The sequence below is a fragment of the Periplaneta americana genome, chromosome 2 (genome assembly GCF_040183065.1).
Source record: "Periplaneta americana isolate PAMFEO1 chromosome 2, P.americana_PAMFEO1_priV1, whole genome shotgun sequence".
Taxonomy (NCBI): Eukaryota; Metazoa; Arthropoda; class Insecta; order Blattodea; family Blattidae; genus Periplaneta; species Periplaneta americana.
In genome coordinates, this window is record NC_091118.1 from 88,611,951 (window position 1) to 88,627,370 (window position 15,420).

Genomic DNA, 15,420 nt, shown 5'->3' on the forward strand with positions numbered 1-15,420 from the left:
CGGATGTCAGACTTCTTACCACTGGGCCACACACTGCTCGTAACGTTTACTACATTATAGATGGACAACTTTCAATGAAGAGACACCACAGCAATGCCTTGCAGTGGGTTATGTTTACACGAGTGAACCGCGCGATAGAACTTAGCATTTCTATCGACCAAGAGTCGGCCCATTCTTTTTGCCGCTAAGTGTACATACAGAGTTACATGGCATTAACACTGATAGTCATTGTCCAGTAATGATCGGAAAATCACAGTTAAGCTTTGAGCGCTAAGCATTTCAAACTTTCAGTTGCTTCTCCTGCAAAATGTATTCCAAATAACATCCATCATTCTTGCAGTGGACTCTTCAAATGTCCTCATTTAGTAAATCTGATCTGCACTCATGATATGCTCAAAAGAACACCAAAATTTACAATGTTGTAATAATGCTTTGAATACACAGGACTGTTAATATTATTACTTTAAAGGCTGCATTTGTTATGTGCTACAACTAGACAACTGTAGATACCTATACCTGTTTTTTTTTTTAAGATGGGACATGACAGTTAAGCGGTCTAGCTTGGAACTACAGCGCTATGTTGCCAATTTGGACTACCACACTGTCAGTTGATGAGAGCTAGCAATTGATGTTAGAACATTAATTGACAATTGTCGCAAAAGTAAAGAAACGATATAAAAATCAACAGAGAATGAAAGACGAAACATATCAATGCAAACATTGTGTGCACAATAAATTGTCGCCACATGGGAACTGAAATTTTGGCAACTCAACTGTTGTTACCATAGCAACAGACCTACATGCTATGTGAGATTCAGTTGTTTTTCTGTTCGCAGCGCTAATGTCATGTACCATTAAAAAAATAACAGGTATAGCTGTGATGCTCGTATGTATATACGTGAAGCTACCTAATTGTAGCATTACAAATGTTATTTGTTTTGATAATATTTTTTTTTCAACCTAAATTATAAGAACAAAATCTCACTTATCTACTTGTAGCATATGAAAAAGCATAACTCAAGCATTCTGTAAATGTAAATAATTCATTTTCACGCAAAAGTGCAGTTACCTAGTTGTAGTATTAACGTAGCAATATTATGAGACAAGTTTATAATGTTATACTTTATGGCATGAGTCAATTTTTAGGGTACGAGCTAAGCAGGTTTCCTAATTTCGACGAATACAATAATTTTACAGTATAATATTATAAACAATACTATAGTTGGGCTGATGTACTGTACCGTCTAAAATAAACACTCGCTGTTACCGTACTGGTAAAAAATATAGATTCGAAAATATAATGTTACCAGTTGTTATGTTTGTTGTGAAACTTGGACTCTCACTTTGAGAGAGGAACAATGGTTAAGGGTGTTTGAGAATAAGGTGCTTAGGAAAATATTTGGGGCTAAGAGGGATTAAGTTACAGGAGAATGGAGAAAGTTACACAACGCAGAACTGAACACATTGTATTCTTCAACTGACATAATTAGGAACATTAAATCCAGACGTTTGAGATGGGCAGGGCATGTAGTATGTATGGGTGAATCGAGAAATGCATATTGAGTGTTAGTTGGGAGGTCGGAGAGAAAAAGGCCTTTGGGGAGGTCAAAACGTAGATGGGAGGATAATATTAAAATGGAGATGGGATATGATTGTAGTGGGGGCTAAGAGGGATGACATTACAGGAGAATGGAGAAAGTTACACAATGCAGAGCTGCACGCATTGTATCCTTCACCTGACATAATTAGGAACATTAAATCCAGACGTTTGAGATGGGCAGGGCATGTAGCACATATGGGCGAATCCAGAAATGCATATAGAATATTAGTTGGGAGGCCAGAGGGGAAAAGACCTTTGGGGAGGCCGAGACGTAGATGGGAAGATAATATAAAAATGGATTTGAGGGAGGTGGGATATGATGGTAGAGACTGGATTCATCTTGCTCAGGATAGGGACCAATGGCGGGTTTATGTGAGTGCGGCAATGAACCTCCAGGTTCCTTAAAAGCCAGTAAGTATATGATTGTAGAGACTGGATTAATCTTGCTCAGGATAGGGACCAATGGCGGGCTTATGTGAGAGCAGATATTAGCTATTTGAAAAACATTTTGATTTTAATATCTAGCATAAAAGTAACGACTGGTATCTCGTATCCTTTGCTTAAACGCTTGTTATTAGTTATTTTATAAAAAAATCTGGCACTCACTGGTGTACTGGTATGCAGAATTTTGTCAAGGGAGGGTGATTATTATTAAAATTGTTTACAATTTACATTATCGTTACCGGTATTTTAAATTTCGTGTATTATTATTATGTTATAGTATATTTATTAATATTATACTAATGTTCTAATAGAACATATTCATGAACATCCTTATAAAATCTTTGAAACTTATTTTTTTCACAGCAAATCCAATTTTTAACAAATTTTAATTTCTGCTTAATTTTGTATACTGGTAATAAGAAAATGCTTGTGTCATTATTATATTTTACTTTATATAACAGGAAAACCCATGGAAACAATAAATTTAATTAAACACAATAATGAAACATGAACTCACCAAGGATGAAGAATGAAACTGGCATGATGAATATATTGAAGAAGGAGTAGGAGAACTATGCCTTATGTCGATGTATATTTTGTTACTCTGACAGTGAAAAATAAGGTAAGGGAAAACGATTATGGATAAAAAATACTCAATTCTAAATATGTCATTTTTTTAAGTTAAGAGGGTGGGGTTCAAACTTGGTAACCCCTTCCTTGCGTACGTACGCCCTTGCTGGTACTTCAGGAGTAGTTGTGCGTTGTTAATTTCAAGCTTGCATTCTGCCGTGGTATTTCTACAAGTAATTAACACTAATTTTATGGCACGGCGCTTCAAGAAATCTGCTACACTGATTCACTAATTTCGAAACTTGCAAAGATGCCTTTGATGTAGCGCCTCAAGAATTCTGCAGTAGTGATTCGCTAATTTTAAAACTCGCTCAGGCGTAATGCTAGGAGTTTTGTAGAGGAGCAATACTATATATTATTACTTTTCCTATGTTCGTGACTCTTTAGTTTTGAGGTAGTGGTTGAACGTCGGAAATGTTGAACTACTCTGATAGTAGAAATTAAAGTCTTCATTTATGCATAAGTTTGCTTAACTGGTTGAGAACTTCAAAAAGAAAAGAAACAGAACATGATGTTCACGATGAAAAAGTGATAGTGACATGTCGGATGTACAAAATTTCCCAGAACACAACGAGACTTCAAGTTGGAGGATAGCTGGCTATTTAGAAGCTGCGTTGGAGTCTGACAGAGTAAGTGAAAATTTGAAAGTTCTACCAACAGATTTTCCAGAATGTTGGTCAGAAGCTCAGTATGATTAGCTTATTTTAAGAAAGAAAACCAGCTTGTTGGTTGTAAGAAATGGAAAAACTTGGCTGTTCTACGTGTGTTCAAGTTTGTTAGCTTGGCTTAGGTCCATCACAAGGCAATGCTTAAAATTAGCCAAAGAGTGGATCGATTGTGACATTAGAGGTTTTGGAAACACTAAGGAAAAACAGCAAAATGATCTGCGGATAAAGATACATGGACATAAAAGCACTAGGCCTGCTACTCATACAATATCAGAATAGATTAAGAGTTATCTAATAAGAAGTCTTTAGAAACTGGAGTAGACAAGATGAATGTGGTGCAGTATGAAAAAAACAACTGAAATTTAGATCAGCATATAAAAGTAGAAAATTTGGTAGACCAAGTACTGATTTTCCAGCAGACATTAAAGTGCAGCAGTTAAATGGATTAGACATATATAGAGTTTTATACTTAAAATTTAGCTGCACTAATATCTTGGCTCATATCTACAGAAATGAGAATTAGAATAACCAATCATATAATTTCAAACAATATTAAATTCAGTGTCATGGTAGACGAATCAACAACTATCAGCAATAAACCTCTGTACTGGTCATGTTTAATGATAGAAAGTACACTTGTGCATTCTTTCTTTTGGGACATAGTTGAACTTAGGACACAATTAGCAGTTCGATCAAGGATGCTATAATACAGAATCTGATTTTCTATGGTTCTGATTAAGTTTCTCTTAAAAATATGGTTGGATTTGGATCAGTTAATTTGAGAACAAAAAACGGTGTTGCCATTGAGTTACAGAAACTTTTCCACAATTTCATTGTATGACGTGCTAATTATAAATTAGAACTAGTAATCTATGATACAAGAAATGAAGTACAGGGCGTGAACCATTTTAATATTTTCTTTGATAAATTATACTTTGTATGCAGTATGTCCTCAAAAAATTAAATACAACTTCAAGACTGCAACTGAGTTGAGTGAAAAGTTCAGTAAAGTTGGGAAGATATTTTCTATTAGATGGGCTGCCTTTAGTACCAGGACAGTAAAGTCAGTGTGGGAGATTTTTCTATACCTCTGCAAAGGAGAGATATAACAATTCCAGAAGCTGAGGAAGCTATCAAGCTTACTGTTAGGATCTTCGAATCTATGGTACATTCGCCAGGATCTTATGCTGAGGAGAAACAGAATATTTTCAAAGAATTGAGCTACACAGCAGCACAAAGACAGTTGAAATGTACCCTTTCAATTTCACAGACGCCTGGCAGAAAATCTCAAGCAGAGGCTTATTTCCAATCTCACACAATCTACATTTACAATCTAAGATTAGTGATACAGAAATGGAAGACAGGCAGAAAAACGAGAATGTTGAAAAATTTGGCTGTTGTAAATACAAACAGATAATCTGTAGCGATACAAGCATCAAAAACTTGTGTGGACATTTCCATCTTGAAAACAAGAGAAAATACTTTCAGGCCTTCAGGGAATATATGTATTGACATCAATATGAAAACACCAGAGCTTTGTAGTTTATTACGCATTGTTATTATTGTTAGACAACTGTTCGAAGACAGGTTTAAACCTCATAAGTGACACCAAAAAGGCATCACTCATGAGGCAACTAAGCCAGGAGATAATGAGGTAGAGTGGCCAATTCCTTTCCTGCTCCATTGCATACATTGCTGACTAGTAATATATTACACTAATCAGACTTCAGATATATGAATACTAAGAATAATTATTCTTCCTCTGACACATAATCGTCAAGTGAGATGTACTGTCTGATAATAGATATATTAGTCTTAGACACAAAAAATGACCATTCTCCTGTAGCATGAATTTGTGTAAGTCCACACCAGGTGGCGCCTGGTTCACACGACTAGGGTAAGGATGTTTATTTTGCACCTAATTTACTCCTTGAATATATCTTCATTATAGATTATTCATAACACTTGACCTATACACAGACAGAAAAAGTAACAAACAAACAAAACAAAGGAAAAACAGAGCAGAGTCGTGCACAAGAAATTCCTTCATGTGTAAACCTAAGCTCTTACGGAATCAACTGAAGTCTTCTGAAGGGGACTTAGGATATGGCAGCTGGTCTTTTTTTTTTTTTTTTTTTGTCTAAAACATTACACATCAGCCTGAATCTCAGAGTCCAGTTACATATTATAGATTCTATTCCAATTTCAACTAAAGAATGTGAATGAGCATTACCAGTACTCTAACAAACAATATCTGTACCAGTACTAAGAAAAGGAATATTATTTTAGTAAAAGAGTTTCTAGGCTTTTGTTCCTAAAAAGTGTTGGGCCACTAGTGTCAGAGTTAAATTTCTTGCCTTTTATGCAATTGTGGCTGCGATCTGGAAGGAGGTCTGCAGAGGAGATTGCATGATGAAGAAGTAACTTTGGAAAAGGAATGCAGTATGAGTCCATATAGGATCTAGTCTGACCAAGGAGATTTCAGCAGTACCCCCTAAATTTGTTTCAAACTACAGCACTGATTATAAACGTTATTTTTTTGTACGACAGTATTATAAAACAATTAATAAAAAAATAACATCAGATTTGTAATGATGGGTAGTTTGATATCGTGGTCTACGAAGAAAGAGGTTGCTATGACAGCAATGATGTATTAAATATTATAGCATGACAAATCGTTTCATAATAGGTTTGTTTGTACAGCAGTTTCGGACAGTTTGCAACTGTCATGAGCATGTACACATCAACTTTTCTGCTCGCAAATTCCAAGTGCACATGCTCATGACAGTTGGAAACTGTCGGAAACTGCTGTAACGAACAAACCTAATGCTAACTTCGACGTTTTAGTTAGCATGGTAATATTTTTACGACACTAGTACAATAATATGGCATATTATGCACGATTTTGACTAACAATATAGACTGTTTATAATCCTGATGTACAAAAAAAAAATATTTATTGATAAGATATGAAGTCACCTTATAACTTCACTGTAATTGTCAGGTCTTAAATATACAGATTTACAAGTTTAGGTTTTTATTAATACTGTACCTATAATAAGAATAAGACATGTACATCAATTGTTTTATTAATATGAACAGCAAGCACAAATACTTTGGTAATGAAATTGTGAATCATAAATATTAATAATTTAATATAGTCTAAATGCATTCTAATCTCAATTATAACTCTGTGAATTACACATTTTCATTAAAAATCTAACAAAACAGTAAATATTTTAACATTAGGGCCCACACCATAAAATAAACATATCTGAAGACAAGTATTGCTGGTTATTAAAAGCTGTTAGGTACTGAAATAATAGTTTCACCCTTGAATAAAGTTAATTTATTGTATTTTTGAGCTTCAGTCTGTTATCAGTATGCTTTAGGTGGTGTCCTCTTGCATCAGTACCGGTAGTGGTAACAATTCTACCATTTCAGATTCAGACCTATTACCTATGTTATTTTGTAAAATTCCACTAAAATTTTATTCCAGATCAGATATTTAAGACTTATACTTTTTCTTTTTATTGGTTGCTCGATTTAGCGTGTTATTAGAATTACTGATAATCTTTGTGGTTTTTGTGTCTTCTGCTGTTACATTTGAATCATATTGATTTTTAACTTCAAGTTTTGCTAGTTTTGTTGCTTCAGTGGCTTGCATTCGTAACAAACCTTCTGCACATAATAGCAGAACTTCATAAAATTCAAGAAATGTTAACTGTAAAGAAAAAAAACAATAGGTAAATGTTATTGAACTTAATTTGATATTAATATTAACATGGAATTGATAACTTGAAGGTTTCATATAATGAATTCATGAAGTATAACATTACTAAACACTTCTATATTCTGTTCCTTTTCTCTTTTATTTTCTTCGTAAATCTTTTCATTTAACTTACATACTGGTACCGGTATTTCAAATTTTTAGTCTCCCGAGCCAATCTTCCTTGTAATTTATACATAAACACTAGATATTAATAGAGTAATTTTCTGCTTGACTTTACATAAGGCTGCTTTCAGGATAAATAGAATGAACACATCATATAACACACAAATCACTCCTTATGCTAGAAAATAATCTATAGTACTTCTCTTACAAGAGCTAAATCCCTAGTCCATTACTAACCACAACAAGGAGTACCGGTACTCAACATATTTACCATTACCGGTGTTATTATTATTATTATTATTATTATTATTATTATTATTATTATTATTATTATTATTATTTAGATTAAGGACAAATCCCCTCATCAATACTGAAGCCTAATTAGGTCGGCACATAAACTTAGACAAGTTCATTTAGCAATACAGTGAGATATTGAGTGAAGTGAATAAAAGTGAGATGCAGTGAGCGAGATTGAAGGTTTGAGCTAGCGGAGATTCAAGTCGACTTTGAAATGCATCTCGTAATGTACGTGAATAAAACAGCGATTTCGCGAATGAGCTGCATCTTTATAGCTAGAGATGGAACTAAATCCAACTCAGTTAAAACAGCACGTGTTTCTAATACAACTTCATTGTTGCGTCGCGTCACCACCTGATCTGAAATAAAAGTAACTTCAACTCCATTGCTGTGTAAGTTGTTCATTCTAGTTTAAAGATTAATTTCCTTGCACTTATATGACTACCATCATGGCCGAAAACAGCACAGAATGTTCTTCACTTTAGCAGGTGTGTTATGGTAATCTTCATCATGTAGTTGTTTCTCTACATTATGAAATACAAAACAGTTGATTTATAACTGCTGGTATCCTCTCTATAACTAATCGTATCTTATGCTGAAGAATAGAGAATCGTTTGTTGACCCAAACACCTTTCAATTTTAACCCTTTCTTTTGTGAAACAATAGGTCCTCTGTTCAGCAGTAGTTACAATTGGATATGGCAGTGGTGCATATTCAAGCCTGTATGGGCAAGCACACCATGGGGCAGATTGCTCTGCCCTCGGGTCACTTCTCTTCCCCTACAGGGACGCACTGTAACAGCGGAAGCGGTGCAAGAGTTGTCCATGCACAAGTCAGGTAGAGCAGGAAATTTGTCTGCAGAGTTAGAGTTGAAAATAATTGGTCTTTCACATACTACATTATTGAAATGGACATATAATGACAACTTTCTTAGCTTTACAGTTCCTCAAATTATGAAATGTATCCCGAGATTCTTAAATTTGTAGTGAAAATTATGGTATTACGATTTTCAGCAGCACATACGTAGGCGTACAGGTAGGTTAAACTATATACTACATAATTGATGAGTCTAACATGCCAAGAATAAGGGTAAAGCTGTTCAATGATGGTATGCGTGCTATGCTTAGTTTTCTTCTTCAAATAATATTTTACGAGACATAAAGGCTAGTGTGAGACACAAATCGAAGAAGCAATTCGGCGAAATTTCATCTTAAAAGGTTTATTTTGGCATAACAGTATCGCTATTATAATGACAATGATGTTATGCTTCAGCAGTTGGAAAAGTTTTATACGTGGACGCAGTTATTTTCAAATTATGTATTTGATACTGAAAATTACAAGTAAATTTTAGTAGGTTATTCAAAATCGCATACCGGTATATATAACATAAATGTAAAATAATTTTTGCATTTATTACAAAGGTAAAGAAAAGTGTAAAAATTAATGTAACTCGATTTTATTTAAAGTTCATTTTGTTCACCTTTGTCCTTCAGTCACTGCTACCTGTGCAGCAAATATACACTGCAGCCAGGAGCACGCAGAGTAATCGAAGATCATTCATGTGCTGTTTCTTATGCATTCCTGGGATGTGGTGTCACCAGTCAAGCTGCTATTCCATACTTTGCATCACCAAGTAGAAGAGCATCGGCATTATTATATGTTATTATTACCCTGCATGCATCTGAGTTTTCCATATTCTTGTGTCATGTACAGAACCAGGCCAGAACACATTCACACATGTTAATTCTTCTCTACTATTACATGTAGCTTGAACATTTACACTTGCAACTCCTTTTCGGTTAACATATTCGTCATTATGTATTTACGATTTTTTAATTAGCACATGGGTGCAATCTACTGCCCCAGTTGTATGGGGGAATCTGTATTGCTGTTGCCACTGTAACTTTGCATATTCTAGTGCCTCTGTTGTGGGTGGAAACTTAATCCAGTTTTCTGACCCCCTTGCAATACATTGGGCAACTTCCCAAAATGTATCAGACACTGTGCTCCAATCCACACCAATATCCTCTGCCACGCCTTGTGGTAACCCTGGGTCCCCCCATATCATAAGAAAATCTTCATTTTCTTGTTCTGTACTGAGAGCCCCACCTCTCCTCTCATGAATTGCACCTGAAAAATGTTTCGAGAGCCACTGCACATTTCGTCTTTCAAATCAATCTAAATCTTTATAATTTTGAACATGAGATTCCCTCCGAATCTTGTACATTTTCCTTTTCCTCTCAATCAACATCATGAACTCTGCCATCCTACTTAGCAACTCACTGACAACTATTGGGACACCTACTGAGGTAACTCAGAAACTTTTAAGATCAATCTTACTTATACGAGATCCATTTAAACTTTATCCACCTCTCGACTGAGATGCATCTCGTTAGCAGAATTCTATTGGACTTCCATTTCAGTGACAGCAAACAGCAATTGAAACACATGTTTTTTACTCACCTGATGGTGAGATTGATCTTGAAATTCTGAGATGCATCTTCAATCTCACTTTTATTCATGTCACCCATTGAGTTACAAATATATGGAAGAATTCCGTCTTCTTCGAACATTATTGTGATTCAGAACAAAAGACAGGAGGTTAGAATTCCTTCTCAAACTTCTGATGATGGTTTTGATGTTGTAATGCGAGAGGAAATGTATTGCTTTGCAGTTTAGTAATAATCTTTCTTGCAGAGAATCAATTTTGGTGATTTGTAATTCCATTCTGAAGAGATTAGCTGCCAAACTATCATGTCCAGTTTCTAATCTGAAGATAGCCACTGCTGTTTTTTTTTTTTTTTTTTCTCTTTTGAAAATTAAGAATACAATTTTTATTACTGTATTTAAAATTTCGCACCAAGACTTTTTTCAGTGGCATTTTATTATTATTTAATGTTGTCTGTTTATAATTTTTCTTTATTAATAATTTTGCTGAATAATACAAAATCTTAGAATGAAATCTTTGTTGGATTGTGGCTCCTTTCTTTGCCAAAAAGCCTGTATTTTCAATACACAATGAGAAGGTATCCATTGTAAAGCAACTGCTTTTGTCGAAACTTAATTTTGGTACAGGCTAGATTTCTCTCACTATTATCTGTCTGTTCAAAATATGGCTACACGAGTATCTTGTGAGTACCATAATATTTTTTTCCTCCACATTTTCATACTACATTTTGCAGTGATAGTAAATGTAATCCTCTTCTTCTTTTGGCATACAACTCTTATAGTACGTATAGCGAAAGCCTCCTTTAAAACAATAGCCCAACCACTTCTGTCCTCTGCCCTCTTCTTCCATCTCCTTATTCCCACTTTCCTCAAATCTTCCTCAATACAGTATAATCATCTCAATCTGGGACGACCCTTATCTCTCTTTCCCCACAGTGTTCCAGTGAAGATCATCTTCGCCATTCTTTCGTCCTCCATTCTAATTAAGTGACTTACCCATTCAAGTCTTCTAATTTTTATCGAAGTTACTATACGAGTATTAGGTTCCTTATATACTTGTTCTAATTCCAAGTTACTACGGATTCTCCAATTATTTTGTTCTTTAACAGGACCATAAATCTTTCTCAGAATTTTCCTTTCCCATCTTCTAAGTTGTTGTTGCTGTTTCGTCATGGTCCATGTTTCAGACTCATAAACCACTATGGGTTTAATTATTGTTTTGTATATTAATAATTTTGTCTGCTTAGAAATATACCTTGTTCTCATGACTTTGCCTAAGGCATAGTAACATCTTTTCCCTGCTGAAATTCTAGCTTTATATCTTTACTGCAATCATTGTCCCATGTAACCACTGAACCCAAGTATTTAAACTCATTACATTCCTTAAATTGCTCTGAGCCAATAGAAACCATCTTATTTTCTTTTTTGACGTGTTCATAAATACCGGTACTGTTTTATCACTATTAATTTCGAGTCCAATCTCTTTTGTTATCTCCTTCATTTCCTGATATACTTCATTTATTGATGATGCTGACCTTAGTATTATAACAACATCGTCTGCATAGGCCATGTATTGCCTAGTTCTATTTATTATACTGGTGTATATATATATATATATATATCTCATACAGTCGGCCTCGGTAGTGTAGTCTGTATAGCGCTGGCCTTCAATTCTCGAGGTTGCGGGTTCGATCCCAGCCCAGATCGATGGCATTTAAATGTGTTTAAATGCGACAGGCTCATGTCAGTAGATTTACTGGCATGTAAAAGAACTCCTGCAGGACAAAATTCCGGCACACCAGCGACGCTGATATAACTTCTGCAGTTGCGAGTGTCATTAAATAAACCATAATTTATAATTTTTTATAAATCATATATTCCTTCTTGGCACGGCATTATAATAATACATATCAATCTACCTCAAAATGTACAGGATCCAAGGTTAATTAATTGCCAAAATGTTATATGTTTTACTGAAGTCTATCATTTGGAACAGAGATTGAGATTGGCCCTTATTCCATTCAGCCATTCAATTGTGTTGATTTTAAGGAGAGAATTCGAAGTTGAAAATTACAATACATAGTATTAGCTTTCTAACATCTTTTGCCTTGCCTCCTGTTGAGAAAACTGATAGATGATTTTGGACACGTTTTCTCCAAAATGTTTCCCTCTATGGAGATGATAGATACTCGTAGTGAGATGATCCTCAGTCATGTTTGTGCGCAGATAACATTTTACTCTTCTCAATCATGAAGAAGCACATTCCACTGATCAGATGGACGCTGGAGTACCAGTATACAAGAATATCCCGAGAGCAATATCAATGTTTGGGTACCGGTACATCTGCTATAATCAATGTTGTCAATATTGTTTACAAATAAAATTGTCCGCAAGTTACAGTTATCTTGAAATTATCTGAAAATCCCTACCTTACCATTTAATTTTTGTAAATGTTGACTGGATAGCTACATGCTTTGTAGTACTAGAAATGAATAATAGATGTTATCTTCACGTGGGGAAGCACTCCATTGGCCTGTAAAAGTTTGATGAAATTCATTTTCTTTATATCTCAGCTATTATAAAAGCTAAATCAACAAAACTTTTCATGCTTAATATACATACATTACACTTTTTAAAACACTATTTAGAATATTAAAATAGAATACTAATTACCTGTAAAAATAAAATCAAATTTACATAATTTTTTATAACTGTAAAGCATGTACATAATAAAATAAATAATTAATTAAATATCTGCATGATTCTTTTACAGAAATATTCTAAAGACCTACATCAACAACATAGTCTAGGATCTTTTACCTATTCCTTCAGGAAATATTTTTTTCTTAATGAAAAATTTGAGAAAATTTAATATTGAAGGTACCGGTAACAATGTAGATTTTTGTAGATATTTAATTAATTGTATATTTTATTATGTAAATACTTTACGGTTGTACAAAAATTATGCAAATTTGATATTTTTACACGTAATTATTAGCTATTTTAATATTCTGTATAGTGTTTTATAAAGTGTAATGTATGAAGCATGAAAAGTTTTGTTCATTCAGCTTTATAATACCGTAGTTGAGATATATAAAAAAAAATTCACTAAATTTTTGTAGGCCAATGGTGTACCTTCCCCCTTAAAACAACATATCACGAACCACTATAAAATCTCAATCAAAGTTCATACCCATAACCCAAAATAAAATTAAAGGGTAGGAGGGATACAATGGTAACCCTCATTTTTATATATTTGTACAAAGGTGAATAAATACAATGAAAAACATGCACTAAACGTAATGCTACAAATAATTCACAATGCATAACAGTTGGAAAAAAAATGTTGAGTTGTTTCTGAGATCCCATATTCAGCAGCGAACTTCTACCTATGCAAACTAGGCAGCTTCCTAGGGCCCCAAAGTCAGAGGGGACCCCAGCCAGGGAAAATAGTGTCTACACCTGTGAGTTCATTTGTTGTTCGCTGAGGTTGTAGGTGGAAAGAGGTTATCGTCATTGAGCTATACAAATACATCTTTGAGAAAGGCTTTTTGGACATTTTATCCAAATGTGAGAATAGCGCTCCAGATGCTGTTGTGTACACCAGTGTCAAACTGTTTGGCAGAGTGGTCATTTTCAACACTAAAGAGAATAAAGAATTTCGTTTAAGATCTACCACGGAACAGAACAGGCTTAATTCACTCTCGTGCTGTACATAGAGTCAGAAATAAAGCAGTCTGTGAACATCCATTCCTTTGCAGAGAAAAAAGTTCGCCACATGGCAATGTAATCTTTGGCCATTTTTATGATTTATGCATATATATGATTATGTTTGAGACCTCTGTCATTATATTTTAAGCTTGTTTTCTTCCAAAACAATGCCAATCCTTGTCTAAAAGTTTGTGTATTGTGCATGTCACTTGAAAATTCGTTAAGGGGAGAGGATGGTATTTTTGGTGAAAAATGAGTTAATTTAAAAAAAAAAATTCTTTAAAATACTCTGTGATATGTGTGGAATGCATAGCATAATATTTTGTGGGTATTTGTGCCCTTATCAGATGTTGAGACGCCATTTTTGAACTTCCTGCGTTATGGATTTTTAAATCACTCGAGCCCTTTTATTGCTGTTTCCAGTAAATTGAATTTTCAAAAAAAAAAATGTCTTTTCTTTAAAATACTCTTTGATATGTGTGGAATGCATTGCATAACATTTCGTGGATATATGTGCCCTTATCGGGTGTTGAGATGCCATTTTTAAACTTCCTGCGCTCTGGATTTTTAAATCACTCACCCCCTTTTACAGGTTTACGGTAACTTCATTTTTTTGCTACATTTCCAAACAAAAATGGACATAATTTCTGAATTATTAAAGATACATGCATGAAATTTAGAACACACATTCTAGACTATTAGGAAACATTTCTCTGTAACAGAATGTTGTTAATTGATTCCATTTTAAAACTACGTCCGTTCGTTTGCAAGAAAGGAATTCAGAAAAGTGTTATTAAATTTTAATTGTTTATTTTACAAACGTAGGGAGTAATATCAAAATTCTGTTACACACAGTTTGTAGAGCATGCTTTTGCAAGCACATTGCAAAAAACGGGATGAATCTACCTATAAAAATGGTTTAGATATATCGATTTCAGTAAAATCCTGCATTGAGTATATTTTTTTCAAATCTGGGCCCCCAATTTTTTTTTTTTCAAAATATTTATTTTTGGTTGAATTTCTATAGGTATGAGCTCTCTACATACAAAAAATTAATATTTTACACTAAATAGGAAAAAAGTTTTAAAAAATACCGTCCTCTCCTGTTAAGTCCATAGACCGGTGGATAAAAAAAAAACTATCCCAGTCTTAAAAAAATGGACTTAACGCGTTTTGGGATCACACTCTTCAATTATGAATGTAAAAATTATAATATGTAAAAAAAGTATAGTTGGTAGGGGCCTACTTTTCTATTTCAGTCGTAAGTCTACTTGTCTCTTTTCTAACGTCAAAGTACCGTACGTTAAATAAATAAATAAAAAATAAAGTTTGTTTAAATTTATTTTTTGCTAAATTACCAAAAAGGGAGTCCGACTCTGTTAACTGCCTGGGGGCCCTAGGTGTCTGTGTCCGAGCCTGCCCATACAATCAAATGGAGTGTTCAACATTTCTACTTGAATATCTCTATTTCTACTCAATATGTATTCGCATTATATTCCCCCTTACCCATCAATTGTAAAAAACGCGGTATCTGAGCAGTCAGTTTCAAAATTACCAACTTTAAAATTGTCGAAAAAATAGAGATGTTTCTGTAATCGAGTGTTGAAACACTTCCTGTAGTACAAAATATCGCGTTAATTCAAAATATTAAGTAACAGACAATAGTGGTCTTCATCTTAAAAGGAGATATGTATTTAAAATTTGTCATCCTTAAACATTTGCCACTG

General features: G+C 34.1%; 1 protein-coding gene across 3 annotated transcripts in view; it reads right to left on the reverse strand.

Moving 5' to 3' along the window:
* Nucleotides 1–6,351: 6,351 nt before the first annotated feature.
* LOC138694397 (radial spoke head 10 homolog B-like) overlaps nucleotides 6,352–15,420 on the reverse strand; it is a 61,709-nt gene continuing 52,640 nt past the window's right edge. For 2 of the 3 annotated variants that reach the window (XM_069818086.1, XM_069818087.1), the window contains one exon: nucleotides 6,352–7,066. In XM_069818086.1, the coding sequence (XP_069674187.1) occupies nucleotides 6,851–7,066 (216 nt within the window). In that variant the 3' untranslated portion in view covers nucleotides 6,352–6,850. The remainder of the gene's footprint in view (nucleotides 7,067–15,420) is intronic. The other variant, XM_069818088.1, reaches the window with a different exon arrangement.